The sequence below is a fragment of the Hylobates moloch genome, unplaced genomic scaffold (genome assembly GCF_009828535.3).
Source record: "Hylobates moloch isolate HMO894 unplaced genomic scaffold, HMol_V3 SCAFFOLD_13, whole genome shotgun sequence".
NCBI classification, from domain to species: domain Eukaryota; kingdom Metazoa; phylum Chordata; class Mammalia; order Primates; family Hylobatidae; genus Hylobates; species Hylobates moloch.
This window is the reverse complement of record NW_026652288.1, coordinates 64,408,259-64,423,643: the sequence shown is the minus strand read 5'-3', so window position 1 is coordinate 64,423,643 and position 15,385 is coordinate 64,408,259. Positions and strand designations below refer to the sequence as shown.

Below are 15,385 nucleotides of genomic sequence, written 5' to 3'. Positions count from 1 at the left end.
GGACTAAATAGTAAGAAAGTGGAGGCCAGAGACTAGACAGGAGAATATTCCTATAATTTAGGTACAGATAATCATCATTAAGGGACAGTGGATGATGGGCAACCTAACGATTCAGTGTGTTGTGCAACATTTCACCTCACCTGACAATGAAATCCAAAATCACTTGGAATGCAAATGACATGTATGTTAATGAAGACAGATAATGTACGTAAACAGACACAAATGAAAGAAGAAAGCCTGGATTATAAAAGGTAGGGAAGCCCTACTCAGTTAACTTCTCCAGGCTCAGAATTTGAAAATGAAGATGCTTTTGCCATTGACCTTTCTGTTTTTTATTAGTTCTCCAGGTTGGGCAATAGATAGGCACTACTACATAGGCATTGAAGAAAGCATTTGGAATTATGCTCCTTCTGGTAAAAATATGCTCAATGGAAAGCCTTTTTCTGAAGACCTGTAAGTAATCCTCTGCATTTAAAAAGTTACTATCTGAAGCAAAAGTTGATAATTGTTGATCATTGATGAAATGCTGATGAAGACTTTCTCATGATTGACACTTGCAGGGCACATATGCCATTAGAACCACTTCGTTTGTTTAGCTCCAACATGATACGGAAAAGAGGTAGTAATACAAATCCAAAATTGCTCTTTCCTGGAACGATCGCCACTCTTGTCTTCCTGACACGTTATTTTGCAGATCATAGCGAATTCTGTTTATCATTAATTTTGTTCACGTGATAAGGTATAAAACAACACTTTCCTTTTGATATGTATGTAGCTGTTTTCTCGATTTTTGTCTTCAGATAATTGAGAGAGGGAAATATAGAGGACATGAGTGGGGTTCTGATTTACCACGGTTTAAGAGCAAAACACCTTAATACTACCAACAAACCCACAAATCCATTTAAATGTGTAAACAGTCCTAAATCATGGGAACTGATCGACTACTTGAATGCTAAAGTAACCTTAAAGTGGGGTTAGAAACATAGACACAGTTCAGTTTAAAGAATTTGGCATGTCTTTTAAACCAAAATGCCACATGTTTTACTTACTACATTTGTATTTGATTTCTTCATTCAGTATTTCAACATTCTTCTCACCAATTACACCTGTTTTTGACTCCCATCACATTTTCTCCAGCCTCTGGGTTTTATTTGCCAAAATTAGGCTGTAGAACTTCTGACTTTTCATTTTAGCTTATTTAACACTTTGTTTCTTTCCAGTCGACATTTGTTAAAGTCCTCTCTTTTTTGTTTGTTTATAGAGAATTTCTACAAGGAGGTCAAGCGAGGAAGAGCTTTGTTTTTAAAAAGGCTTTGTATTTTCAATATACTGATAATACATTTCAAACGATCATTGAAAAACCATCCTGGTTGGGATTTTTAGGTCCAATGATTAAGGCAGAGACTGGAGACTTCATTTATGTACATGTAAAAAATAATGCTTCAAGAGCTTATAGTTATCATCCTCATGGGCTCACCTACTCCAAAGAAAATGAAGGTAAGCGGATCCTCTTTCCTGACATTCCTGAGTTTTGCTTATGGAAAGTATGAGCACATTGCATTAGAAAAAGCCAGGTAATCATGGACTGGTCAGCATTATCAGCTACATGGAGTTTAGAGTGGATGCAGACTCTACTTCTGATGTATTTAACGTTTATACCCAAGACAGTCCCTTTTCAGTTTCTCATCTTAATTGAGTGACAGCCCTTATGCAATTCCTAGGAAATAAAACACTTTTCCCTTACTCACCAGAAAAGAAAAAAAAGGTGTTTTTTTGTTTTGTTTTGTAGGAAACACTCATGAGCTGAATGTTAGGTTGGCAGAAATACTGTTCTGCCCCCACCTCATTTCCATTTCCTAGTAGATGAGGATCACTCTCTGGGAAGATATCAGTATCAAGAGAAATCACTACTTTCCACGCAGAATCTTCTCTCCTACACAACTACGGTCACAGATACATCATGATTTTGAAAAAAAAAAGGAAGGGAAGAGAAAGCCAACAAATAGGATTTTGTGAGTTTTTGGGAGACAACAAGGAAAGCTAGGAAAAGAGAGTTTGGACTTGTCTTTAGTAGAACACAGATATTTTTTCCCAGTGTTTGAAATATGGTTTTTAAAAGGCCTGGCATAAACCTTTAGAAAACTGGAACTTTAGGCCAACTTGATAAGAGTACCACCTATAGGATATGTGCTCCTTCCAACAGAGGCTCTATGATAATACAGGGCAGTGGAAATCCCATATGCCATTCCTTTCATCTGTCATCATTATTTTGCCATGTTACATGACCATCTTGCAATGATTATTGCCCTTTAAATATATTCTATAAAAAAAATAAAAGAAAAATAGTCTATATTATAGACATATAATGTGAAAAATGTTAACAAGAGTTTGCTTTATTTGTTTATTTTTTAATCAACTCTCAAAACTTGGACTGAGGTTTGATGATTCCGTCAGGGAAGCATGAAGAAGAACTAGAAACAGGCCTTGAATTAATCCTCTGGACTGAAAACAGACTGAGGAAACTGGACCATGACTGGAGCCAGTTCCAGATGGGCCGCTGGGCAGGAAGAAAGCACAGAACAGTCAGTCATAATTTCTTCATGTTCAGTGTGGAACAGGAGGGTCCCAAAAGAAGAATAGAGAATCAGAGGCTGCTCATCTTTAAAACTCTTTTATTGAATAAGGGAATTTTATTCATAGTTAGCAGGATCCCAGCCATGAGGGGTAAGGATCTGAGGCAACATTTTAGCCAGAGAAGAAGAAAGAAAGGAGAGCAAGGGTCCAAAGTCAGAACTGAGGTAATAGTTCAGAGTAACGGCATGGGCCACCTTCAGACTGCGGTGGGCTACTTAGAAGTAACAGCGACACACTTGGATGCCCTGGGTCCCAAGTCTGACTGGCAATGAAGAAAATATGAAGGGCAACTCGGGAGTCCAGAGGTTACCTCTGCATCTGAGATCTAGGCACATGGTAGGTGCAAAATAAATATTGTTGAATCCATCAGTAAGAGTGATGATAGTCTATTAATATACTGCCTGCCCCATTCCAATTTAGTCTAAAAACTGCAGCCAAGCTGAGCATTCAGGTAGAAGCCAACTAAAAGGGATTAAGGGAGGTAGGAATCTGGGAAATGGTGGGGAGAAATGCACACTTTTTGAGAAACACAAAATAGCTTGATGGAGGAAGCCCGAGTCACATTCAAAATAGTGTTATCCAATATTTGCTGTAACCACAGTGCAGAATATGTTTTCTAGGTGCTATCTATCCTGATAATACGACAGGCCTGCAAAAGGAAGATGACTATCTGGAGCCAGGGAAACAATATACCTACAGGTGGTATGTAGAAGAACATCAGGGACCTGGCCCCAATGACAGTAATTGTGTGACAAGGATTTACCATTCCCATGTAGACACCGCAAGAGATGTAGCTTCGGGACTTGTTGGACCAATTCTGACTTGTAAAAGAGGTAACTTAAAAAAAAAATCTCATTGCAGTAAAAGACTAAACCAGAATGGGTAGGCTGTCTTCTGCTCTCCTAGAGGAATTTTACTATCCAAGGCACTCCATTTTCCTGCCTTGACCTTGGTTTTCCAGTCAAGGAAGGAAACTTGCCATCTTGGACGCTGAGCACTAGATGGCGATCTCAAATCCAACCCTCAGTTCAACCAATAATGCAGGTTGGTCACTAGATGGTAGTCAAACCCAATAAACTTCACTTCAGCCATCTTCATTCAAAATTACTGCCACCTTTTTGTGTTTATGTTTTAAGGTGAATCAGTTAGAATCACCAGTTTATTAATAATTCTTGCAAGGAGGAAGTTTTATTGATATGTTTCTAACTTGCAAAGGAATATAGAGTTTTGAAAATTCTGATTTGGTTCTTTAAAACAAGATCAACAAAGAGACAGCACTAGATTAATTATGAAGCTAATGAGCAAATTTAACTTCCTATGACAATCAAAGTTTAAATTTTAGGTGAACAAACAGCTCTCCACAATAAATATTTTAATAATTGCAGTTTCCTATGGCAAACACACATAGTCTCATGAATACAAATTACATTCCTTGGGAGATAACTTTTTTTATTTTTTTTATTTTTAGTAGAGGCAGGGTTTCACCATATTAGCCAGGCTGGTCTTGAACTCCTGACCTTGTGATCCGCCCATCTCGGCCTCCCAAAGTGCTGGGATTAAAGGTGTGAGCCACCGTGCCCGGCCGGGAGATAACTTTTTAAACCAACTTTGGAAGAGCTTTTTGCCCTTCTCAAAATTGCAAGGAACTCAACTGCATAACGGCAAGATAAAGCATATGTGTTTATCATATTTAACTTAAACATTAGCTATCTAGTCTGAACATTCCAAACTTTCTCCCTTTTCTTTTTAAACAGTAAGATAACTTAATGCTTTGCATTCTCAAAGGCAAGTATGTAAACTGCCATCAAGCCTTCCTTGGTTGGATACAGTGGCTCATGCCTGTAATCCCAGCACTTTGGGAGGCCAGGCTGGGAGGATCACTTAAGGCCAGGAGTCCGAGACCAGCCTGGGCAACATAGTGAAACTGTGTCTCTACAAAAAAAAAGAAAGAAAAAGAAAAATAATTTCTCACTTACAGTTATGTTGATTTATGCCATATGGTTTTAAATATAAGGCTGATATAAAATATTTGGGACTGATAATAATTTTATAGAATATTATATTTTTATATACTTTTTTATATTATAACTGTTTTATTCCCACTGTCCTAAGCACTTTTCTCTTTTGTTCAATCTAAGCGCGCAGAGGGATCTTATCCATTTTGAGTCATTTGTTTCCATCTGTGGGTTAATGAGTCTGAAATCTGTAACTTTGGTTCAAACTCCTTTACTGATGGTCAGGCCTGGCAACTTGGCGTCTCTACTTGGGTGTTTCATTGGTACCTAAATACGTCATATTCCAAAACCCGTCATTTGTTCCTGCCCTGAATCTCTCCCTTCCGTGTTCCCTGCCTTGGGGAACGGCCCCAGTATGCTCCAATTAGTCACTGGAGACAAAACTCTGGGTATCATTCTTGATACTGCCCTGTCCCTCATCACTTGCTAAATACATCAGTCAAGTCCCTCCAGCTCTACTTCCTACACATCACAAGGTCAGCTCACTTCTCTTCAGCTCCACGAACTCTAACCTAGCTCAGGCCACTGCCATCTTTTTGCTAGGATACCCACAACAGCCTCTTAGCTGCCCCACCCGTCTCTAGTGCTTCCCCTTTCAATTCATCTCCACTTAGCTTTCTGTCTGGAGGGTGAAGGTGGGAGGATGATTCTGATTCTGTCACTCCTTCGCTTAAAATCCTTCAATGACTGCTGATTGTTCTGACGATAAAGTCCAAATTCCTTTATCTTAATCGCTGCCTGGAATCTTCTCTACAGGTACACCCCAGCAAACTCCTCATCCTTTAAATATCAACTGAGGTGTCACTGCCTTCAGAAAAGATTTCCATACCCAAGATTAAATTAACCAGCTCCCAAACACTGAGCTCTTCCCTACTATAGAACTTTACACACTATAGTATGTTATTAATTGATGGCGTCCACCCTTGATTGTATGCCCTGCAAGGGTAGATAACTGTCTTGTTCACTTTTATGAACTCAACACTTGCCATAGTACCTAACACGTTACAAATATTCAATAAATATTTGTTGAATATAAGCATAGAAGAATAAATAAATTGGTATGAACTAAAGTTATCCTTCATTTCAGGAAGCACAAATTTTTAGACTTTGAACAATCTCACGCGATAATGGTCATCAGATGCAGACATTGCAGAAAGTTACTGATTTGATGTAAAGATGAGTATGGATTCTTTAAATATGGCTTCATATAGAGAATATGCTTTTTAAAGTTTGTTGTAAACTTCACAAAAACCGGCATCCCACATCGCAAACATTTACCTTTTTCATGTGCCCTAACAATTAACAAAACTGTAGATCGTAAAAGTAGTTGTATCTATAACAATGGTTCTAATTAACGTCTATATGAAAAGTAAGAAATGTGTTTTTTGTTTCAGGGACACTGAAAGGAGACACTGAAAAAGATATTGACAGGTCTTATTTTCTGATGTTTTCTACAACTGATGAAAGCAGAAGCTGGTATAGTGATGAAAATATTCGTGCATTTACTGAATCTGGCAAAATTAATACTAGTGATCCCCATTTTGAGGAGAGCATGAGCATGCAATGTACGATTAAAAAGAACTTTCTCATACATAGTATCTTATAATTCTAACTTCTATGATCATATTCAGTCATTTCCCTTTGTTCAAGTTTATTTAGTTGAGTTTATATTTTTCAGCATTTCACTCAGAGTATACTGGGTTGACATGCAAATGCAAATCACTAGTAAAGCCTGCTCATTTCCTAAGTTCGATAGCAAGTAAAGTTTGGTCAACATTTGTTTTCTGAAGTCTGATATTGATTTAAAATAGACAGTAAACACCTAAGAAAAATGTAACTTTAAGTAATAAAATATGGAATAACAAAGACATAATTGACCAAATATTTTATGAATATGTGTTTTTATCCAACATAGAATTTTTCAGAAATGATGTCATCATAGTCCGTCACCCTTATCCTTGCTTTCTTCTCTCATGAACTTAGTTTCTATTTTTTTCCCCTTTTCACTGCTTCCTGCCTTTCAGGAACTTTTTCTCCTCTTGCCTTTAAACCTTTGTGCTCCCCTCACTTCTCATCATACACAATGCATATGGACTCCTTTCCCATGAAACACAAATCAGATGTTATAGATTATGTGTGAGAACAATGTTGACATTGTGAGGTTTATATTAATATGATGAGGAAATACATAGAATTTTTACCAGGTGGCACTGATCTATCATGCCTGATTGATTAATATACATTTATTTTCAGCAATAAATGGGTACATCTATGGAAATCTGCCCAATCTCACCATGTGTGCTGAAGATAGGGTCAAGTGGTATTTTGTTGGCATGGGTGGCGTGGCTGACGTACACCCCATCTACCTCCGTGGACAAACTCTGATCTCTCGGAATCACAGAAAGGACACCATTATGCTCTTCCCCTCCTCACTGGAAGATGCCTTCATGGTGGCCAAGGCCCCCGGAGTGTGGATGCTGGGATGCCAGATATATGGTAGGGATTTATTACTTTTTCATAATACAGAGTCAGAGAACACATCCAAGGTCATAGCCCATTACAAATGTCTTACCTTACAAATGAAGAAACCGATATCCAAGAAGGTGATATGATTCCTTTTGGAAACAGTCAGTGATGGAGCCCAGGTCCCTGAGAGCTTTTCATTCGATTACTTTAAATCCTTTCAAGTAGATAGGATTGGGTTGCTGTTTTTACAAAAACTTTTATATTCATTGTGAGAATATAAACCCTGAGTGTCAGACAGAGCAGATATTATTACAGCTTTTTCTTTAATTGAGGAAACAAGTATCAAAATCCTATGGGAAGCAGAGCAAGAAATTATGCAGAACCCAATAATTCTAATTGATTACTCAAGTAAACCTCCTTATTTTTGTTTATTTCCCTCTCCAATCACATTTGCCATTTAATAACAGAATGGTCAGTTATGATGTTATTTATCTTTTTTATTCTTGAATATGACAAAACTCTGTATATGATCATGTAAATGTTCTGTGTTATTTTTCAATCAGAAAACATAATTTTCATTAGAATTACAGAATTTAACTTTTTTTTTTGGTAGAAAAATGGAGTTTACTTCTCTGATGAAAACCTTTCTTTTTGTAAGTCCTGAACTTTGGTTAGTATCGTGTTTCAATTAATTATTCCAACAACGAGATGACAAGTATTTATCAGGATTTTCTATGTGCTGCATCCCTCCCAGGGGTGTGAGAAAAAGAAGAACCACTCACGGCTATTATAGCTCAAGGACTGAATTTAGTGATAAAAAGTTTTCACTTAGAAAAGATGATAATTTTCAGATTAAAATATACACTCGGCTCCACCAATACCTCCTATCTACCTTATTCTCAGATCATACCCTCAAGCCAGTCTTTCTACCTCAACCCTGCAGAAAGACTAGTGTCAGCCCTAGACCAAGTGAAAAAACGCCTCAAAGCCTAGTTGGCTGATGGGACCCCATCACTTTCTCCTGTGTGTCTTCTCTTTCTATGTCCTTCTGAAGCTTTTCTGTGCTTTAATTTACTCCATTTTTTTAAGTAATTACAAGAATATATGAATAGACCTTTGCTGGAAAGAAAGGTAGGAAGGAAAGAAAGGAGGAAAAAAAGTGGGAGAAATGGAAGGAGGGAAGGAGGAAAAGAGGCCGAAAAATAGGTGGAGGAAAGCAGGCAGAAAAAGTGAAAGAAGGCTAGTGCAGTATTCACTAACCTCCAGCTCAAAAGAGCTGAGAGTTAAATAATCTAGCCGTTAAATTATTGGTAGCTTCAAATTGGTCGCAATGGGAGTGCTTACACCACAAAAAAATTAGCACATAAATCAGAGTTTGTGTTTAGTTTTGGAGAGCTGCTTTAAGGACACACCATTAGTCCAATTCCACCCCACCACCATCGTAGCCACTGTAATGAATTTGTGCAAGTATTTGAAAACCTGTTCACTATGCACTTTCACACAACATAAACATGAACATGTAGAAATAAAAATACATAGCTATGTTTTGTGTTTTGTTTTATGTAAGTAGATCACACTGCATATAATATTCTGTTGTTTTCATCACTCATATCAAAGTCTTGAAGTCTCTTTCCATGCATTCTCTATATATTTAACTTATTCTTTTTAACTGTTGCATAGTTTTCCATATTTTGGTTGTACTGTAATTTATTTAACCATTTGCCTGCAGACAGATGTTTAAGTTGCTACTGCCTTTTTGGTTTATTAACAAAGTTATAGTTAATACCCTTTTTTTTTTTTTTTGAGATGGAGTTTCCCTCTTGTTGCCCAGGCTGGAGTGCAGTGGTGCAATCTCAGCTCACCCCAACCTCTGCCTCCCAAGTTCAAGTGATTCTCCTGCCTCAGTCTCCTGAGTAGCTGGGATTACAGGCATGTGCCACCATGCCCAGATAATTTTGTACTTTTAGTAGAGACGGGGTTTCTCCATATTGGTCACGCTGGTCTTGAACTCCCGACCTCAGGTGATCCGCCCTTCTCGGCCTCCCAAAGTGCTGGGATTACAGTCATGAGCCACCATGACTGACCTTATTTAATACCTTTTTATATGTCTCTTCATTTATGTGAAAATACTTCTGATGACTCTCAAGAAGTGAAACTATATGATGGCAGAGAGCTTTTTTTTTTTTTTTTTTTGAGTCATGCTCTGTTGCTCAGGCTGGAGTTCAGTGGTGCAGTCATGGCTCACTGCAACCTCGATCTTCTGGGCTCAAGCAATCTTCCCACCTTAGCCTCTGGAGTAGTTGGCGTTACAGGCATACACCATCACACCCAGCTGATTTTTTTGTTTTGTTTTTTGTAGAGATGGGGTTTTGTCATGTTGCCCAGGCTGGTCTCAAACTCCTAGGCTCAAGTGAGGCCGCTTGCCTTGGCCTCCAAAAGTACTGAGATTACACATGTGACCCACTGCCTGCCAGGGCTTTTGATTTTAACAAATTTTGCCAAATTGTCTTCCATAAAGTCTATATTAATTTACATTCCCACCAACAGTGCTCTGAAATTAAAATGGAGGACTGACTTTCTCATGCCTTGAGTTTCTTTCTTCCATTCAACTGATTAATTGAATAAACCAACTAACTCATTAATGACTAGTAGTAGTAATTTCATATTCATGAGGGAAGATGTTCTTGGACTCTCAAATTCTTCTCAGTATGTAGGTACCATCTTCACATAAGAGTTGGTCCAAAGCTGGTTATTATTCTCTAATAATATATATGCCTTTAATATTCACTTTTGCATCCTGACTTTTGTACTTATTTCATACATCTTAAATTTTTCCATTGATTTCATACATCATATTTCTCAAAGAAATAGAAAGTCTCAATATTGTTGGCTAAAACTGAAAATATGTATTGACCAAGAAAATTGTCTTAATGTTTTAATAACACTCTCAATCTGGGTTTACTGTTTTTCAGAGAGTATGCAGGCATTTTTCAAAGTAAGTAATTGCCAGAAACCTTCAACAGAAGGCTTCGTTACTGGGACACATGTTATACGTTACTATATTGCTGCTAAGGAAATTCTTTGGAACTATGCTCCATCTGGTATAGATTTCTTCACTAAAAAAAATTTAACAGCAGCTGGAAGGTAATGATTCACTGGTTAAAATATTTATAGTTAAATAATTAAGATAATTGAAAAATTTCATAATCTAGTTACTTTTAAAAAAGATTTAGGCATCTAATTAAAATATACTGATAAAATAAATATAAGAAAATAATTGGAAAATTTTGAAGCCAAGGAGCATTGCTAGACAAAATTCTTCTCTAAATGCGCTGGCTGACAATGTAAAGGAAAATATACTATTCATCTTTTTCCTAGCATAAAACTTTAAAATGGATTTATTTTATACTTATGAAACATTTAACAACATAGCAGACAATGTCATCAATAACATTTTATTAAAATTTTAAAACATTTTTTGTGTGTAACTTATACACGCCTGCTAAGATCTGAAGGCATAATTAAGTCATTGAATGTGATATCCTTAAACTATATTCTATACATATTATGTACTCAATAACACCTAAGACTATATTAGCAATTGTTGTCTTAATAACCAAAAACTAACACTAAAATACATTACTCTGGCATTAGCATTTAAACGTGGGCAAAAAGTTTTTCTGATAGTCTGATAGTATCAAACACTTTTTCTGTACCTACTGATATGATCATATGGTTTTTGTCCTTTATTCTGTTAATGTAATATATCACATTGATTGATTGGCATATGTTGAAACATCCTTGCATCCCTGGGAAAAAAACCCACTTGATCATGGTGTATTATCTTTTTGATATTAGTTGGATTTGGTTTGCAAGTATCTTGTTGAGGATTTTTTCATCTATGTTCATCAGAGATATGTAATTTTCTTTTTATGTTGTGTCCTTGTCTAGTTTTGGTATTATGGTAATGGTGACCTTGCAGAATGAGTTAGGCAGAATTCCCTCCTCTTCAATTTTCTGGAATAGTTTGAGAAGAATTGGTATTAATTCTTTTTTGTAAGTTTGGTGGAATTTGTCAGTAAAGCCATCCAGTCCTGGGCTTTTCTTTCTTGGGGGATGTTTTTTTACTGATTCAATCTCATTACTCAATATTGGAGGCTTCAGGTTTTCTGTTTCTTCCTGGTTCAATCTTAGTAGGTTATCTGTGTCCAGGAACTTAACCATTTCCTCTAGGTTTTTCTGTTTGTTATTGTACAGTTGTTCATAATAATCTCTAATGATTCTCTGTATTTCTATGGTATCAGTTGTAATGTCTCCTTTTGTATTTCTAATTCTGTTTATTTGTGTCTTCTCTCTTTTCTCTTGGTTAGTCTAGCTAGTGGTTTATCTATTTTGTTTATTTTTTTTTTAAACTGACTTTTCATTTAGTTGAGCCTTCGTATTTTTTTTTTAGTCTCTTTTTAACTGAATTCTGATCTGACCTTCATTATTTCTTTCCTTCTGCTAATTTGGGGTTTGGTTTATCTTGCTTTTCTAATTCCTTGAGGTGCATCATTAGGATGTTTACTTGAAATCTTTCTACTTTTTTTTTGTTTGTTTTTTGAGACAGAGTCTCGCACTGTCATTCAGGCTACAGTGCAGTGGCATGATCTCAGCTCACTCTAACCTTCACCTCCCTGGTTCAAGTGATCCTCCTGCCTCAGCCTCCCAAGCATCTGGGATTACAGGCACACAACACTACACTCAGCTAATTTTTGTATTTTTAGTAGAGACAGGGTTTCACCATGTTGGCCAGGCTGGTCTCGAACTCCTGACCTCAAGTGATCCTCCCACCTTGGTCTCGCAAAGTACTGGGATTACAGGTGTGAGCCACCACACCTGGCCTTTTCCAACTTTTTTAATGTAGGTATTTATTGCTATAAAATACTCTCTCAGCATTGCTTTTGCTGAATCTTAAAGGATTTGTTATGTTGGGTTTCCATTTTCATTTGTTTCAATAAATTTTTAAATTTCTTTCTTAATTTCTTCATTGACCCAGTGGTCACTCAGGATTATGTTGTTTAATTTTAAAGTATTTGTACAGTTTCTAAAGTTCCTCTTGAATTCTAGCTTTATTCCATTATACAATGATATGATTTCAATGTTTTAAAATTTGTCAAAATATTCTGTGGCCTCACATATGGTCTATCCTGGAGAATTTTCCATGTGCTGATGAAAAGAATGTGTGTTCTGCAGCTAGTGGTTAAAATGTTTTGTAAATATCTGTTGAGTCCATTTGGTCTAAAGTATAGTTTAAATCCAATGTTTCTTTGTTGATTTTCTGTCTAGATGATTGGTTCAATGCTGAGAGTGGGGTGTTGAAGTCCTCAACTATTATTGTGTTAGAGTCTATCTCTCCCTTTAGCTCAATAATATTTACTTTATGTATCTGGGTGCTCTGGTGTTGGGCATATATATTTAGAATTGTTACATTCCCTCACTGAATTGATCCCCTTATCATTATAAAATGACCTTATCTCTTTTTACATTTTTGACTTAAAGTCTGTTTCATCTGATATAAGGATAGCTACTCCTACTAACTTTTGGGTTTTGTTTCTGTGGAATATCTTTTTTCATCCCTTCATGTTTAGTCTTTATGTGTCTTTACAGGTGAAGTGAGTTTCTTGTAGGTAGCATATATTTGGGTCATTTTAAAAAATTCATTCAGCCAGTCTATATCTTTTAATTGGAGAATCTAATTTACTTATATTCAAGGTTATTATTGATAGGTAAGAACTTATTCCTGTCATTTTGGTAATTGTTTTCTGGTTATTTCATATCTCCTTTTCCCTTCTGTTTCTCTCTTATTGTTTATAATTGCAGTTTGGTTGTTTTCTATAGTTCTTGAGTCCTTTGTCTTTCTCATTTGTGTGTCTGCCATGCCAATGAGTTTTATGTTTTCATGTGTTTTCAGGATGGTAGATATTATCCTATTGCTTCCAGATATAGGACTCCCTTAAGCATTTCTTATAGGGTCTATCTAATGGTGATGAATTTCCTCAGTTTTTGCTTGTCTGGGAAAGATTTTATTTCTCCTTCATTTTTGAAAAATAGCTTTGCTGAGTGTAGTACTCTTGGTTGACTCTTTTTTTTTTCTTTCAGTGTTTTGAGTGTATCATCTCATGCTGTTTTGGCCTGTAAGAGTTCTGCTGAGAAATCTGCTGTTAGTCTGAAGGGGATTTCTTTATATGAGACTAGATGCTTTTCTCTTGCTGTTTTTAGAATTCTCTTTTTTCTTTCTTTGTTTTCGACTCTTGACTCTAACGTGTCTTAGAGAAGGCCTTTTCAGGTTGATCTCTTTGGGGATCCTTGAGTTTCCTATATCTGAATGTCTATATCTCTTGTAAGACTTTGGAACTTTTCAGTTTATTATTATTATTTTGCATTAACAGTGTTTTTTTTTTTTTTTTTTTGAATTTTTTTTTTTTTTTTTTTTTTTTTTTTTTTTTTTTTAGACAGAGTCCTGCTCTGTCACCCAAGTTGGAGGGCAGTTGCATGATCACAGCTCACTGCTCCCTCAAACTCTTTGGCTCAAGTGATCCTTCCACCTCAGTCTCCCAAGTAGCTAGGTCTATAGGCACGTGCCACCACACCCAGCTAATTTTTTAAATGTTCTGTAGAAATAGAGTCTTACTACGTTGCCTTGCCTAGTCTCAAACTCCTGGCCTCAATCAATTTTCCCAGCCTCCCAAAGTGCTGGGATTATAGACATGAGCTACTATGCCCAGCCCTCAGCTGTTATTTTGTTGAATAGGTTTTCTATGTCTTTGTCCATTTCTTCTCCTTCTGGAATACCCAACATTTGAATATTTGGTAGCTTTGTGTCACTCATATGTGACATATGCTTTTTTTCATTCTTTTTAATTCTTCATTTCTTTCTCTCTCTCTCTCTTTTTTTTTTTTTTTTTTGTCTGACTGGGTTGTTTCAAAATACCACACCTCAAGTTCAAAAATTATTTTTTCAAGTCTGTTGTTGAAGCTCTAGGTCATATTTTTAATTTTTTAAAAATTCTTCAGTTCTAGGATGTCTTTTTGGGGTTTTAAAAGTTGTATCTCTGTTGAATTTCTTATTCAGATCATGAATTTTTTTCTGATTTCTTTGTGTTGCTTATCTGTGTTCCGTTGTATCTCACTGAGCTTCAATATTGTTATTTTGACTTTTTTTGGCATTTCATACATTCCTTTTTCATTAGAATCTGTCACTGGAGAATCATTGTGTTGTTTTGGAAGTGTTGTGTTTCCTTGCTTTTTCATGCTTCTTGTGTTTTACATTGATATCTGCACGTCTTCCCATTTTTTGTAGGGGGGTGGCTTTTGTAGCAAAAGAGACATTTTCTGTAGATGTATTTATAGTGTGGATTGGGTAGGATGCTTTAACTTTGATTCTTGCTGTGTGCAGTCATGTGGTTTCTGTACAATTTCTTCAGCTGTAATCAGCATCAATGGTGCTTGTGAGTTCCTTGGTGGCTTATGCTGTGGTTGTTAGTGGAGGCTGTGGTTTTGCTGGGGATGGGGATGCCAGATGGGACCGTCCTTGGGCCCCAGTGGTGGTGGCAGCAGGCTGAGTCTTCCCATCCTTGGGGCCCAGCAGCATACATGGGCACTGGTGTTAGAGAATCCACACAGGCTAATTATTGGGCCTCCAAGTGGCTTTCTCAGGTGTCAGCAGGGGCAATGGTGAGTTGGGCATATCTTTGTGTCCCTGGGTGGCATGGAGGGTGGTGAAGGCAGGAGTGGTAGCAGACCAACCCTCAGGCCCCCAGTGACATGCATAAGTGCCAGTGGTGGAAGCAACAGTCTGAGTAGGCCATTCCCTAGACCCCCAGGTGGTACATGCAGGTGGGTGCCAGCAGTGGTGATGGCAGCAGGTTGGGCAGATGTGTCCTCATACCCTGGAAGTAGTGTACAAATTCAGCGGTGGTTGGTGGAGCAGGTTGATCCTCAGGCTTCGATAACACTTGTGGGCTCTGGCAGGCCAGGCAGGCCCCCTGAGACTCCTGGGGAGGCAGAGTGCATAGATGCTGGTGATGGCAGGCAGGGCAGATCGATCCCCAGGTCCCTGGACAGCACACGTGGGCAATGGCAGAGGTGGCATCAGGCAGAGTGGACCTGTTCTCAGGCCCTCGATGGTGTGCATGAGTGCAGACTGTGGTGGATATGGTGGGTCAATCCCTAGGTTCCCAGTTAATGTGTGTGGGCACCAGCAGAGTGGGCAGACTCGCCCTCAGGCC

At 37.5% G+C, this 15,385-nt stretch overlaps 1 protein-coding gene across 1 annotated transcript in view; it reads left to right on the top strand.

Annotated features, from left to right (window-relative positions):
* The first annotated feature begins 298 nt into the window (after positions 1 to 298).
* Positions 299 to 15,385, top strand: part of LOC116480088 (ceruloplasmin-like) — a 37,322-nt gene continuing 22,235 nt past the window's right edge. Inside the window, exons 1-6 of the mRNA XM_032172033.1 lie at positions 299 to 453; positions 1,262 to 1,497; positions 3,255 to 3,467; positions 6,044 to 6,214; positions 6,903 to 7,145; positions 10,088 to 10,259. Coding sequence (XP_032027924.1) covers positions 299 to 453; positions 1,262 to 1,497; positions 3,255 to 3,467; positions 6,044 to 6,214; positions 6,903 to 7,145; positions 10,088 to 10,259 — 1,190 coding nt within the window. The remainder of the gene's footprint in view (positions 454 to 1,261; positions 1,498 to 3,254; positions 3,468 to 6,043; positions 6,215 to 6,902; positions 7,146 to 10,087; positions 10,260 to 15,385) is intronic.